Source organism: Polypterus senegalus, chromosome 14 (genome assembly GCF_016835505.1).
Source record: "Polypterus senegalus isolate Bchr_013 chromosome 14, ASM1683550v1, whole genome shotgun sequence".
Classification (NCBI taxonomy): domain Eukaryota; kingdom Metazoa; phylum Chordata; class Cladistia; order Polypteriformes; family Polypteridae; genus Polypterus; species Polypterus senegalus.
The window spans coordinates 56,211,696-56,225,695 of record NC_053167.1 but is presented as its reverse complement, the minus strand read 5'-3'; the positions used below and the strand labels follow the sequence as shown (position 1 = coordinate 56,225,695).

Genomic DNA, 14,000 nt, shown 5'->3' with positions numbered 1-14,000 from the left:
CTTTATATTTATCAAATCATTTTTAATATGTGCAAAAGTATGGAGTAATAGTATTTATTCAAATACATTACTAATCGCTTTGTTCAAGTAAAACAATGTGTGCATGATAATTACTTCTGTTTAAATTTAGACAAAAGTTTTTTTTAGTGGGTGTTAATTCTGAACACCAAGCTACTATTAAACAGTTAACTCAAAAGGCTTCAATTTTTGTTAAGCTGAATCCATTCAAAACGAAATGCTACCTTGAAGACAAATTTAACAATCACTTGTTTTATTTCTGTGTTTTCCAAAAACTTCTGAGTGTTTTTAATCTTTTTTTTTTCCTCAACCAGAACTGACCATTGTAAGGGCCGGTTTATATTTCACGCTCAGAACGCATATGCACACGCACACACATCATAGCTGCCATGCGTTCCCAGCGTTCATTTGACGCATCCTCTGAGCAGGTCCTCAGAAATGAATGCTTTATGTTCACAGTGTTTGAATCCTTTGCTCACTACTACACAGGATAATTACTTGTATTACTATTCATTTTTTCTGCTACCTACATGCCTGTTATTGACAGCAGCAGCAGCAGCTCACCAGTATCCATACAAAAAGTTCTTATATGTATTTGTTTATGAAGGGTTGCTGTTATTTTGTTAATAGTTAATAAAGTCTATCTATCTCAAAATGCAAATTCAAGAAATGTAGCCAGAAATAGAAGTTCAGTCTGATATCTGTCGTGTTTAAATTACACAATCTTTACTAAATGAGGCCTGAGTGTTTACATACACACTTATGAGGAATGTACGTACCATGCATGTTGTGTTACATGGGTAATGTGTAATCATGATTCATCTTTTTTTCTGCTAATGTTCTTCAATTTTCTACAGTTTAGAAGCAGAACTTGTCCCCAGCCCTGCCCTGGATGAGCAGTCTAAGAAGATGAACGAATGGATGGATGAATGGTGAATACTGTACATGCAGAAGAGAGCTATTGCATTTATATTCCTTAGCATTTTCTACTGCGATTTTCTTCATCTCCATTTAATGTAAAATCGGATACACAACAGGAACCAAGAGTGGTGGACTGCATTGGTGGTTGCTTTAATGTCTCCTAATTACTGGAGAATGTTTGAATTACATGAACAATGTTCAAACATCTGTGCAAATGTCTTTTACTAAGCCTCCTTCTCCTTGTTGCATAATACACAAAATGACAAAATACACAATAATGACATAATCAAGCTACATTCTTTAGCAAAAATTTGATCTGACTATTTAAACTCAGATGGGATATGCATGATTACAAATTAATCAGAACTCAGTAACACATATGAAAGTGGTCTGTATTTGATTAAAAAAAGACATCAAATACTATGTGGATTTTAGGTACATATGTTTCAATTACATTTAAAACCACCCTGTGTGTGTGTGTGTGTGTGTGTGCGCAGGTGGATGAGCCGATCTGTTGGGCAGGCCGCAGTTTGTAAGAATGAAGGACTGTGTCTTGAATATGGATGTGAGCAACAGTGGAGCACCACAAGTAACAGTCCTGTGTTCTTTTCTCTTCACTATGTCCACCTCAGACTATAAATATAACACCAGGTCATGACTCTTGCAGAAATTCTCAGATGATTCTGCACTTATGGGATTGATAAAGGGAATGAGAGTATAGGATTCAGGTAGAGAACTTTGCTCCTTGGTGCCATGAAAACTGTCGGCATCTTAACATCAGCAAAACCAGCGAACTGTTTTTTGATTTTCACAGCACCAAACAACCCCTATTTTTGGTCACTATTCAGGGAATGGATGTAGAGGTGGTGTACTTCTACAAGTACTTGGGGATCCACATTGATGACAGGTTGGACTGGTCTCAAAACACAGAAAGAGCAGTGCAGGCTCTTTAGTTATTTAATGCAAGTAGTGAAATCCTTCACATCTTCTACAACTCTGTGATAAGCAGCACGATTTTCTACACTGTGGTGTATTATGCTGGTAACATCATCATTTCAAGAAAGGGCAACTGAATCAACAAGCCAATTAAAAGGGACAGGCTCAGTTACAGGACACATTCTGGACCCCTGGTGGTAGTAAAAAAAAAAAAAAGGAGACAATGAAAAGAAAACCAAGTGTCATTATGAACAATGCTGCACATCCTTACTCTGACACACTAATACTGAGGATTTTCAGCCAACAAATTATTCAGCAGAAGGGTGTCAAGAAAATGGTGCTACTGGTGATCCTTTATACCAAGAGCAATACATTTGTGTAATGCCAAACTGAGACTGTGACAGCCACGTCAGAAGTTTACTTTCTTTTTGATTTTCTTGCTTTTTAGTCATTCTGGTGTGTGTTCTACCTATATATCTACCTATTTATTTAACAAGCTTCTGTAAGAAGCCAGATTTCCCCCTGCGGAGAAATAAAGTTCAATTTATTTTCTGTATATATTTTATGCTGTATTCAATATTATACTTTACGTTTATGTTTTTTATACTACACTAATAATTATTGTATAACATACTGGGCTTCCCATTTGACACATCTATCTATGCCAAGTGTTTAGTTTTACTTTTTTGAAGGAAGCCTGTCTCCTCTTACACCTGACAGTTGTAATGTGTGAATATTTTTAAAAACAATTTTTAGAATCAAGGCTTAGAGGGCAATGGACAATACACAGAATTCCAAACATCATGAGCTGTATAATTCATACTATTAAACTTCTTTCTGTGGTGCACTCTTAAGGATAAAGTTTATGCAAAAAAAGCATACACAAAAATCTATTAGCTCAACTTAAAATTTATATTTTTAGAAACTGCTACAAACCTTATCTGTCATTAAAAATAAAGACTTATTACAGTATTAATGTTTACAACCATCTCATTTTTCTTGTATTTTTGGGTGCTATCAAGGTTTAAAGCATATCAGGAGAACACAGAATGTAGAATCATTGGTGTGGAAAGTGATGTGTAGGCATGTGAATAAGGAATTAACAGAAGTATATTACTAGCAGTATCCATCTGTGATGATTTTTTTCCCTGAAGTCCAAGTTGTTAAAGTCTAATTCAAAGACTTTCTTGAATTTGGTGGCTAAATGCAGCAAGTGTCCCAATATTAAATGTAGAAATTGGTCAATCAGCTTGAAAATTCTCCCAGTAGCAAAATGTAGCACAGAGTAGGTTTCCAAGAGCCTATATATTAGTATTATAATAAAAAAACAACTTTATATTAAAACAAGCCTATTAAAAAATGAATTCATCATTATTTAAAGTAAGAAGTGTTATATTTGGTCCAATATGGACAGCTAGCACCCATTCAACATGTTTTACTACTAATGAGAAGAAATTCTATTTTTCCCCATTTTTCCATTAGTTTGAACATGGCTGCTGTAAAATCAGAATGGGTCCTGATCAACTATTCATAAATAAAGAAAATTCATTGATTTTTTTCCCAATCTAATCCAACTGAAAAAACAAAGCATATCTTTGCAGCAACATACACTCACTAACTATAGTAATCATTAAACCATCCTTAGAAAGTATGTACCCAGCATGTCATACCAGTATCTGTGTGGGAGTAATTTAGAGTCATCACTGAAAGTAACTGCATGAAAGTCTTTGGTCTATGATTCGTTATAAAACAAATACATGATGTAGGTATCTTAAAAGGATCTTACAAAGATTTTTTTTTTTTTAAATCAAGTAGGGGTTATCCAAAGCAGCCACTCCAGCAGCCACACCTCCATCAGCAAATTCACTGCTCTTGGTCCGGAGAAGGTGTCCAGCACACTCATTCAGCACCATCTCTGTGCCTTGCCTTGCGACAAAAAAAAACAAAAAAAAAACACAGTTAATTCATAAAGTCAAGTGTGTACTATATAAAGGTGGTCACGGCTCATCATAAAAAATTTTGTAATATATTAATGACTAGTATAACTTGTTCTTTGATATTTTCCATATTCCCTTACACCATTATATCCTTTGTGTTCATTTTTCACATTTGAATTAATGACTATCACAATTTTTGCCCAAAGTGTAATTTTGTTTAGCCAAATATAGTTATAGCAAACTTGAACAGTCTTTATAAAACTTAGCTATTTTTTGGCGACACAGCAAATTTTGTAAAAAGGGACCTATAAGCACATGTGAGCATGTGTTGTTTTTAGTGAAATTCCCATAACAGGATGCTCAATTTTATATAATCACATGGAACCATTTATTTATTTATTGCAAGAATGTATATGGCATTACAATTTTGAGTTCCCCTGGTATTTGGGAATAAGGGTGGTGAGCACTTGGAAAAAGTGTGGGTGAATATCCAAATGGAATGAGCAGTAGAGTTGTAGTCCAAGAAGCTGGTTCACAGGACAATCGCACATTTAGACTGTAATATTTAATAAGTGATCACATAATTTTAAACCTGAACCTTAAGAAGTACTGTATTCTACAATTCTGAGTTTGTAAATGGCCTGCTCCTGTGTACTATAATATGCAAATTACAAGACTCTAATCTTTAAACAGGGTGTTTTTTCAGAGCTAAGTCAACACGGATGCCAAAAACTGCAGCATAAAGTACTGTGCTATAATTGATTTTATAACGTTCAACAACAATACACTTTCACAGACACATTCTTGCCTAGACAATGTATACCATGAATAGTTCTCTTCATAAGCTACAGTGAAGAGATGAGCTTCAAAATTTTGTCATGGTAAGAGATCCCAAAAAAGATCACCCAAGGTCTACCCAGACAAATGTTGCAACTAAGGACATAATTGTAATAAACTACTGAAAAATAATGGTGCACGAGGCAGTGCAATCGATAGGCGTTAGTTCTGATTAAAACTAAAAGCAATCTCTTCATCAAAAATGAAATACAGACAAGCTCTGCACACATTAGGCTCCAAAACATAGTTAAAATCACTCTTCCTACACAAGCTCATACAGGTGCTTTGTTTGCTTCAAGTCCTGACTAGACAAAGCTCATATCTACCTAAGAAAAGTGGATGCAGACCACCCTAGGACTTTTCCCCCCATTTACAAGTTAACATGGAACTTTTATCACGATTTCAGCATTAAATAGTGTTCAACATGTGTTGCTTGTTTATATACCTCACAACAATGCACATTTGCAAATATTCAAACAATATTTTAAATATGAACTGTTCTAATCTCAATATTTGTTGACAGCCCTGCTATCACCAGAAATACTGGCCCAGCATAAAGTTCAGATTATGTGTCAATATGCATGATACATACTGTCTCTGAATATCCCTGTTCTACTATAGGGAATGTAGCGATATTTCAAATAACTTTCCACTGTTTAAATAACTGAGTGGGATGTAATGAATCAAGGGTTTCTCTGCTTAAGTATAACAGGTTGAAACTGTAGCTGTAGAGATAAGATTAAAATATGACATTAGTCAAACAAAAAAGAGAAAAAAAAACTTACTTGGTATATTGCAAAACATAAAAATGGCAATATTATCAGATGGTGATCGAAGTATCAGAATAATACCTTATTGCGGCATTCCTGACAATTCCAATCCTTGGTAAGGGTTTATAAAAGTGCTGCATGGAATTTAAAAAACATACTTTTCCTGAAACTGGTGTATTTTCACATTAGAGGATCTAATTCATCTTCTAAGCCAACAAGTGTCATATAACATAGGCAGAGACTCAATAAATCTTAGTATAAATCTAAAGACCTGTTGAAAGTACCACATAAAAACTACATTTTTGAAAATGCTATATCCTTAAAGTGACATGTAGAGATAAAATAATAAGGACAGTATATATATAAGGGGCATGACTAAAACTTCGACTTGCACCATACCTCACATAAACTCCAAACATTCCTAGTTCACTAAGGCAGGTCTGTGGTTTCAAAGGACTTCCCCTCCTTACAATGCAGTTACTGACAGGCAGTGGTGTGATTTTATCCATGAGGATGTAGGCACTTCTCTCTGGACTGTCTTTGACTTCATTCAGCACATGGCAAATTTTTTCACCATAAATGTTGTTGCCTGCAAACAGAAACAAACACATTTATTATGGTAATGGTGAGATATATACTGCTACATTCCTGTGTACAAAAACAAAATAAATCTGAAGTTAACAGAACCAGGTTTGAATAAGTAAGCACAAAATTTATAAACAGTGAGAAGCTATTTACATTTGCAACTTTGCTTCAGAACAGATTAATTTTAGAAAACTAATAACCAATACCATCCTTTTCTTTACTAGCACATCCTAATGAGTCAAAGTGCAATCTTGGTGTTATAATTTGCATTTATACTTTAACTCCAAAATGTTAAAAATATAAAAAGAACAATTGTGAGGTCAGGTACTGTTGTTGGACAAGAAGATCTGTCTCACATCTGCTCCAGTTATTACTAGTAATTACCTGTTTGAATTCAAAATAATACAATTCCTTCCAAAGGTATTCAGTCGGGTTGAAGTCAGAGCTCTGTGCAGGCTGCTCCACCTCCTCCATACCAAACTCATAAATCCATGTCTTAATGAACTTGGCTTTGTGCACAGAGACACAATCATGCTAGAACAGAAAAGGGCCTTCCCCAACCTGCTGCCACAAAGTTGGAAGCATACACTTTTCTAAAATGTATTTGTATGCTGAAGCATTAACAGTACCCTTTATTGGAGCGAAGGTCATTTTAGGCACTATGCATTTCAGCACTTGTTGCCCCTGCTCTAGGAGTTCCTGTGTTCTACTACTTTGTGAGTGAACTGTTGTTGCCCGTAGACACTTCCACTTCATAATAACAGCACAGGAGACTTTGGCAGATCTATCAAGAGTAGAAATTTCACATACTGACATAAGGTGGCATCCTTTTAAACCAATTCTACTATCAGTCTTGACATTAGAGATTACATGGCTATGCGCTTTATTTTTTGCACCTACTAGATGTATTAACTGGTTTCACCTTGGAAATTAACTAAGATAATGGACCTCAGCTATAGTGCTGTAGGCTAATTGTACGTATCAGACGTACTATGTAAATACCCAAGTAGTTTTCTGTATATGATATTTATTTATTTATTTTTTATCAGGGGTTAACATTAATAGATCATTGGCGCTCCTTATTCTTGACCATTCCATATACAATTGTTGAGGAGTAAAACATTCATGCCACAAATCAATTCTTGCTTTTCCTAGTGACTGACACTGGCTTTTGTTGATGGTCATTGGAAAAATACGATTTTATTGGAAACTATATTATTTGGAATTCAAACAGGAAATTATTTGGAACAACTGAAGTTTTGGGTATAAATATAATTTCACCCCATAATACATACTGTAATAAAGGCAGCTTGAATCAGAATTGAATGTAATGCTTTGTTATGTAATCTTGTACCATCGGGGCGGACTGATCATTAGTGCATTTGGGCAATGCCTGGTGGGCTGCAGACTCTGGTCTGGTCATGGGCCAGCCACTTCATGAAATAAATTGTATGTACTGGTTACTTTTTGACATTAAAATTAATTTTCTAAACTAGACTACCAAACATTATCTGTACAGTACTGCAATTTATATAGTCCTATAGAATATACCGTATTGCATCATCAAGTTGTTTTAGTTTTAGTCAGTACACCACGTTGCAGCAAAAAATTCAGCCAAAACTGTCCTTTTCCCGATTTCTGTTTTGATACCGCTACATTTTGGTTAGCATATACATTATTACAATTTATTTGATATTATATCTAGTATTTAAATTCTTCAGTACTAATAATTAGTTTAGATTATGTATTATGCATTTTACTGTTCATTGGTCACTGGCATGAGAGTTAATTAGTGTTTTTCAGCTACGATTATTAGTATGATGAAATAAAGTTATAAAGCACAGGATAGGAATTTTTCATATTAGGATGGAACATTTTTTAGTTTATCGTTAAGTTAATGGAACATTTCAATCATGTGAGGTTTTCATTATAACCTCGGTTATAATTCATTACATTGTAAATGAGCAGTTTGATTATCGAGTTGAAAATAATTGTTTCATACCTGTAATCACTTACTTTGCTTCAGTCCGCCTAATCACCTATATGGGTAATTATTTGGCATTGAATTAAGTAAAGTTCTATTAACACCCACTCATGACCTCGTCCTTGTATCATTGTTGTTCATTTCAGCGTCTGTTGCCAAATATGGATGAAGCAAAACAGATGAGGAAAAAAGGCAGGGCTCAGAAAAAACGTGATCGAAAGAAAAAGAAACTGGCAGAAAGTGCTTCAAAGTGCAGAAACCTTGTGGATCTGTTCAAAGGTACTAATACCTACTGGGGTACTGGCACTTGGACATGACATTGACATTTGACATGTATTCTAATAACGTGTAAGCTGCGTTACTAAATTTTTATTTTTCATTAAATTTTATTTCTAAGCATGTGGTCAAATTTTACTGTGTCTAAACAACAGTGTACAGATTAAGTTTGGCAATAGTTTAAACAGAGTTCATATCATAGGCTCATAGCAAGTAGCGAGCCGCGTACTCATCACAAATTTTAAGAAAATTACATTGAATAATGGGCCGAGTGGGTCGACCTCATCACCTCACTCGTTGAAGGATGCCCAGGCCGGTTTTGAAACCCAGTCCATTCCTGTGCACCATCAAAGGGTTTTGGAGGGTTTAGATTAACAGCAATGTAAACTGAATCATGTTTTACTTTACCTTATTACATAAAACATTGACTTTAACAGCATGAACATTTACGTGGAACGTACAATGAACTAATTGCATTTTAAGTATTGTATAACAAAAGCAAGTAATATTGTGAACTATTTACAATGTCCTAGCCAAAGAGGGGATTGTGGGGAGGTGTTTGTTGCACCACTTTACACTAACATTCACCTGGGGTCGGGCAGACATGGAAAGAAGTGGCAGCCCATTAAAAAGCACTGCAACATCCACCTCCTGTATATGTTGTATCCACTGGTGACTCCTTTACTGAGGCATGCTGTTGCTTTTGGCTTGTGTTGTACCCAGGGCTCTAAGTGCTCTAGTACACTGTACCAACCATTCAGTGTTTCAGCTTTGCGAACCAGAGCATAGCCACACATAGTGATGGACATCTCAGGGGACACCACAGTTCTTCATAATACTGCATGTTGTCCAAGGTATGTGTACTGTATATAAGTGCAATTAAGACTCCTTAAAGGAGGCAACTAGCTAAGCATGTCTACTTTGAGCTTCGTGGAACTTTCATCCTTCCCATTCGCTTTTGATAGCGGCCTTCATTTGCAAAAAGGGGCAACACCACTTTTTTATGTGGTTCCTTCCCTTCCATCATGGTGCTCAGCAAAAAAAAAGGTTGCAGAGCCTAAGAATAGTCCATTTGTAAAGCACTATTGCCAACAAATATGAAAATGAAAAAAAAAACATTGGCTAATTTCATTTTTTCTGTTACGTTACCAAATTTCAATTTAGTTATTCTTCTTACCCCCTAAATGTTGAATATAAAATTATCTTTTCTAAGTGGATGTCTACTGCTCTAGATGAGCCACCCTGCCAAATGTTAGCTTTTCAGCTAAATATGAAATAGTGTTTTTGCTGATGAGTGATGTAATATGACCAAGCTGTGTGCGCTGAGCTTACTCTTGAGCATGCAACGTTCAGCTGGCCATGTGAACAGTAATCTTGTTCAAATCTCACAGCTTGGATTGCTGCTGTCATAATCAGTTTGAGTTTCATGGTTTGTTTCAATTACGACAGTATTTGTAGGACTTGTGTTGAAGAGACATTCGGCATCTGTCAAGCGTTGTAAGTATACAACCGGTTTCATCGATAACTTCACATCCAGCTTTTGAGAGTTTAAACATTCATAAACATCAAAGTGTCCACTACTGAAATCGTCACCTGTGAATCAAAGATGTTTAAGAGGCATTGGCGGTTGTCGAAAGGTGTAAACTATTTGGCCATTTCGGTACACTTAAAAGCGACAACTGAACAATTCAGCGGCAGCCATCAACTCACATGCAGAACTATAGGTGAAGGGCTTAAGCATTTCACTCTAATAGTGCTCTTGTGTAGTATAATTATCTTCTGTACCGTCATCAGTCCACACCTTAAACCTGTCCCAGTCATTCAATACATAAGACACAATGTTCCTACGGATATCAAGAGTGAGCCTGATATGGCCGTGCAATATGTAACAAAGAGAATGGAAAAGGTAGGTGCCATCTCCGGGCATGGAAACCACTCGGTAAGTGACAGTTCTTTGATCGATGGTGATGACCTCGATAGACATGTTAATGGGGGTACGGTTGGAATGATAAAGGAAATGGGTACCTGAACAATGTAAAGTAAGTCTACCTACACAATAACTATAATCGTAATAAATGAACAATAAAACAGCGGAGAAGCCGTGGATTAAATAAAAAGGCTGTAGTTATCAGCAGGGAGACGTGAATCCTGTGGCGTAGCAAGGAAAGGAATGTAGAGACTGGAGCAACGGACGGCCTTATATAGGCAGGCAGCCAACAACGTGGGAGGCTTTGGGATGGGGGACCCAACGCCGCTTCTCACGGTGACCGAGCTGCAGGCTAAGGACGTATATATGTGCGTAAGTAGGATTCAGTTAGCGTTGGGAAACCCGCGTACCAAATTTCTTGAAGATGGGCCCATAAGTAACAAAGACCGTTAAAAAGTTCAATATGGCGGCTGACAGTGGCATCATACCACCGAAATAAGTACGTACATTGGTTTTCAGTTAGTGCAGGGAAGCCGCCTACCAAATTTCGTGAAGATGGGGCCATAAATAAGAAAGTTCAACATGGCGGACGTTGTCGACCGTTATGACCGTTACGCGTAGAATTGAATGAATTCAATGAAACCTGCTTAACTTTTGTAAGTAAGCTGTAAGGAATGAGCCTGCCAAATTTCAGCCTTCTACCTACACGGGAAGTTGGAGAATTAGTGATGAGTCAGTGAGTGAGTCAGTGAGTGAGTGAGTGAGGGCTTTGCCTTTTATTAGTATATATATATACATATACACATATATATACATATATACACATATATATATACATATATATATATATATATATATATATATATATATATATATATATATATATATATATATATATATATATATATATATATATACATACACGCACACACACATTATATATATATACATATATACATATATACATACACAGTCTTTGGGGTGCATGCAACTGTTGCTGGGGGTGCCAGAATCCATGAAGGAAGAAAAATAAAAACATTATTTGTACAAAATCTTAATTTATTTATCCATTCCTAAATAATTAAATGGGCAGGCTATTTCAGTATCAGTGCAATACGCTGTTTGTTAAAACGGATGACTCCCGCTCTTACGTGCAAGTCTGCCTGGATATTATGAACTATCGTATCTGTTCAAGTTCTATTTAAATTTTAAATAGAAGGAATTTTTATTTAGTTGACAGAATATTATTCCGGAATAAATCAACTCAAACCTTAAATAACTTATAATATTTTGCTCTCCATAAAAATATATCCTGTCTAAATTATACAAGTTAGAAATAAAGTAAACGTTAAAAGAACAAACATTCAAATTTCTTTACTCTTATGTAATTTTATATAAAAATAAACTTAAATTTTAAATATCCCAAAAGATTTTGCTCTCCATAAAAATATATCCTGTCAAAATTATACAAATTCAAATATGAACATGGTGCATAACAAAACCTGGAAATATAAATAAAATTTGTTTGTTTCAGCAATAACAAATCAAATCATTCAGTTGTCTTTGCTCATATGTCATTTTATCAGAGCTGGACGCCTGGCATCTTTTTTTGGCAACAAGTTTGTTTATGTTTGGTGTGAGGTTCTGTGTTGTGGAGATTCTCAGGATGGACTGCAGGTGCTCATCAGTGAGGCGACTCCTGTGTGCTGTTTTGTTAGTCTTCATCACTGAGAAGAGCTTCTCACACAGATATGTGCTACCAAACATGCACAAGGTTCGAGCCGCATGTAGACGGAGCTGGAGCATTTCTGCGGGAATGGAGTGAATAAACTGTGCGGCCGTGCAGTATCGTACTTTGCCTTCAGTGTGCCATTACACTGCAGCTCAATCACCTCCATCTGAATCTGCACAGGTGCAGTTTCCACATCGACGGCAAATGGGTTGTGAAACAACTCAAAATTCTTTTTTTGTTCTTCAAAGTCACCAAAGCGCCGTGCGAACTCAGTGCGCAGTGCCTCAGTTTATCAGCAAAGTGCGATTTGGGAACACCGTTGTGCCGACTTGGTTCAACATTACTTGGCAACAGGGAAAGTGGGGCAAGTTGCACTGGTGCATTTGTGTCTCCCATAAAAGTAGCTTCACTTGAAATCACTTTGTGATTTTGCATGGGTAAAAACGTCTGCTGAAGTGTCAGATTCTTCTTTAACTCTTCTGCTTTCTGTATCTTGTGCATTGCATTCAGGTCTTTCAGGTTATCTTGATGTTTTGTCTCATAGTGCCATCTTAGATTAAATTCTGTAATTACAGCCACATTAGCTCCACAAATGAGACACACGGGTTTACCGGCAATGTCAGTAAACATATACTCAGCCTCCCATCGGTTTTAAAGGCTCTATGTTCAGAATCACCTTTTCTCTTGGCATCGTGTGGGCTAGCTTCGCAATAACTTGCAGCATCATAAGCTAGACTTGATTAACGCTGTAAGTGTTGGCAAGGCAGCTGAAGCGCTGCATTATGGGATCTGTAGTTTATTGTGTTACCAGCCTTCATATCCCCGGCCATTAATAACAATAATATATAAAATGATCTCACGGGCGGATATAATTACACGCCAGGCCGGATGTGGCCTGCAGGCCTTGAGTTTGACACATATGGACTAAATAGAACTTGAAAAGATATATTTTTCAAATGTGATTGCACAATTCAGATCGAGTTGACGCGACTACAGTACATCGAGCCCGCGTGCTATTGTGGTTTTGCCTCGTGCCTCAATAAGTTACCCTCCCCTCGCTCTTACTTTTTTACCGTTCATCTAATGAATACACTGAGTATGGCTTTACCAAAACAATCATTGATCGCGAATAAAGTATCCATTATTCATAAAGCTTCAATTGGTGATCTGTCTTTCTGCGTTAACCACATATTTTTTCATACGTCTCAAACCAAGGGATGCGAGGCTAAAATGAATCGGAAGCGCGTACATACTCAGTGCATCCCTCTCGAATCGAACCTCGACGCGCACTAGAGGCTAAGCTCTACTATTGCCACGGCGTGTGGTTTGTCTATTTGAGCGTAGCAGTGTAATTCGGTTTTTGTTCAGCACTCTTTGGAACTGTTGCTTTTTGTCTGCACACCGCATCAGTTCACGTGAGCCGCTGAATATGGTTTTATATGTCACTCGCCGCTTCTAATTGTTTCGCTGCCTTCTTAATTATATAATGTATGTTTTCTTCAGCGGTTTTTGGAGCTCTTCCTGGTTTTCTACGTACTGCGTGATTATGTGGGAGGCGTGATGATGTCACACGAAACTCCGCCCCCCACGGCTTTCGAGCTCAGAAATTCTTACGCGTAGAATTTCGAAATGAAACCTGCCCAACTTTTGTAAGGAAGCTGTAAGGAATGAGCCTGCCAAATTTCAGCCTTCTACCTACGGGAAGTTGGAGAATTAGTGATGAGTCAGTGAGTGAGTCAGTGAGTGAGTGAGGGCTTTGCCTTTTATTAGTATATATATACTAATAAAAGGCAAAGCCCTCACCACTCACTGACTCACTCACTGACTCATCACTAATTCTCCAACTTCCCGTGTGGGTGGAAGGCTGAAATTTGGCAGGTTCATTCCTTACAGCTTCCTTACAAAAGTTGGGCAGGTTTTATATCGAAATTCTACGCGTAATGGTCATAACTGGAAGCAGTTTTTCTCCATTTACTGTAATGGAGATGAGCTTCAACGCCGTGGGGGGCGGAGTTTCGTGTGACATCATCACGCCTCCCACGTAATCACGCAGTACATAGAAAACCAGGAAGACCTC

At 36.9% G+C, this 14,000-nt stretch overlaps 1 protein-coding gene across 3 annotated transcripts in view; it reads right to left on the bottom strand.

The window, feature by feature from the left end:
- Positions 1 to 1,068: 1,068 nt before the first annotated feature.
- gss (glutathione synthetase) overlaps positions 1,069 to 14,000 on the bottom strand; it is a 52,967-nt gene continuing 40,035 nt past the window's right edge. Inside the window, exons 12-14 of one of the 3 annotated variants that reach the window (XM_039734964.1) lie at positions 5,819 to 6,008; positions 3,662 to 3,801; positions 1,069 to 2,066 (exon numbers count right to left, since the gene is read on the bottom strand). In XM_039734964.1, coding sequence (XP_039590898.1) covers positions 3,678 to 3,801; positions 5,819 to 6,008 — 314 coding nt within the window. In that variant the 3' untranslated portion in view covers positions 1,069 to 2,066; positions 3,662 to 3,677. Of the gene's footprint in view, positions 2,067 to 2,766; positions 3,802 to 5,818; positions 6,009 to 14,000 lie in introns of those variants that run through there. The other 2 variants (XM_039734963.1, XM_039734962.1) reach the window with 2 other exon arrangements.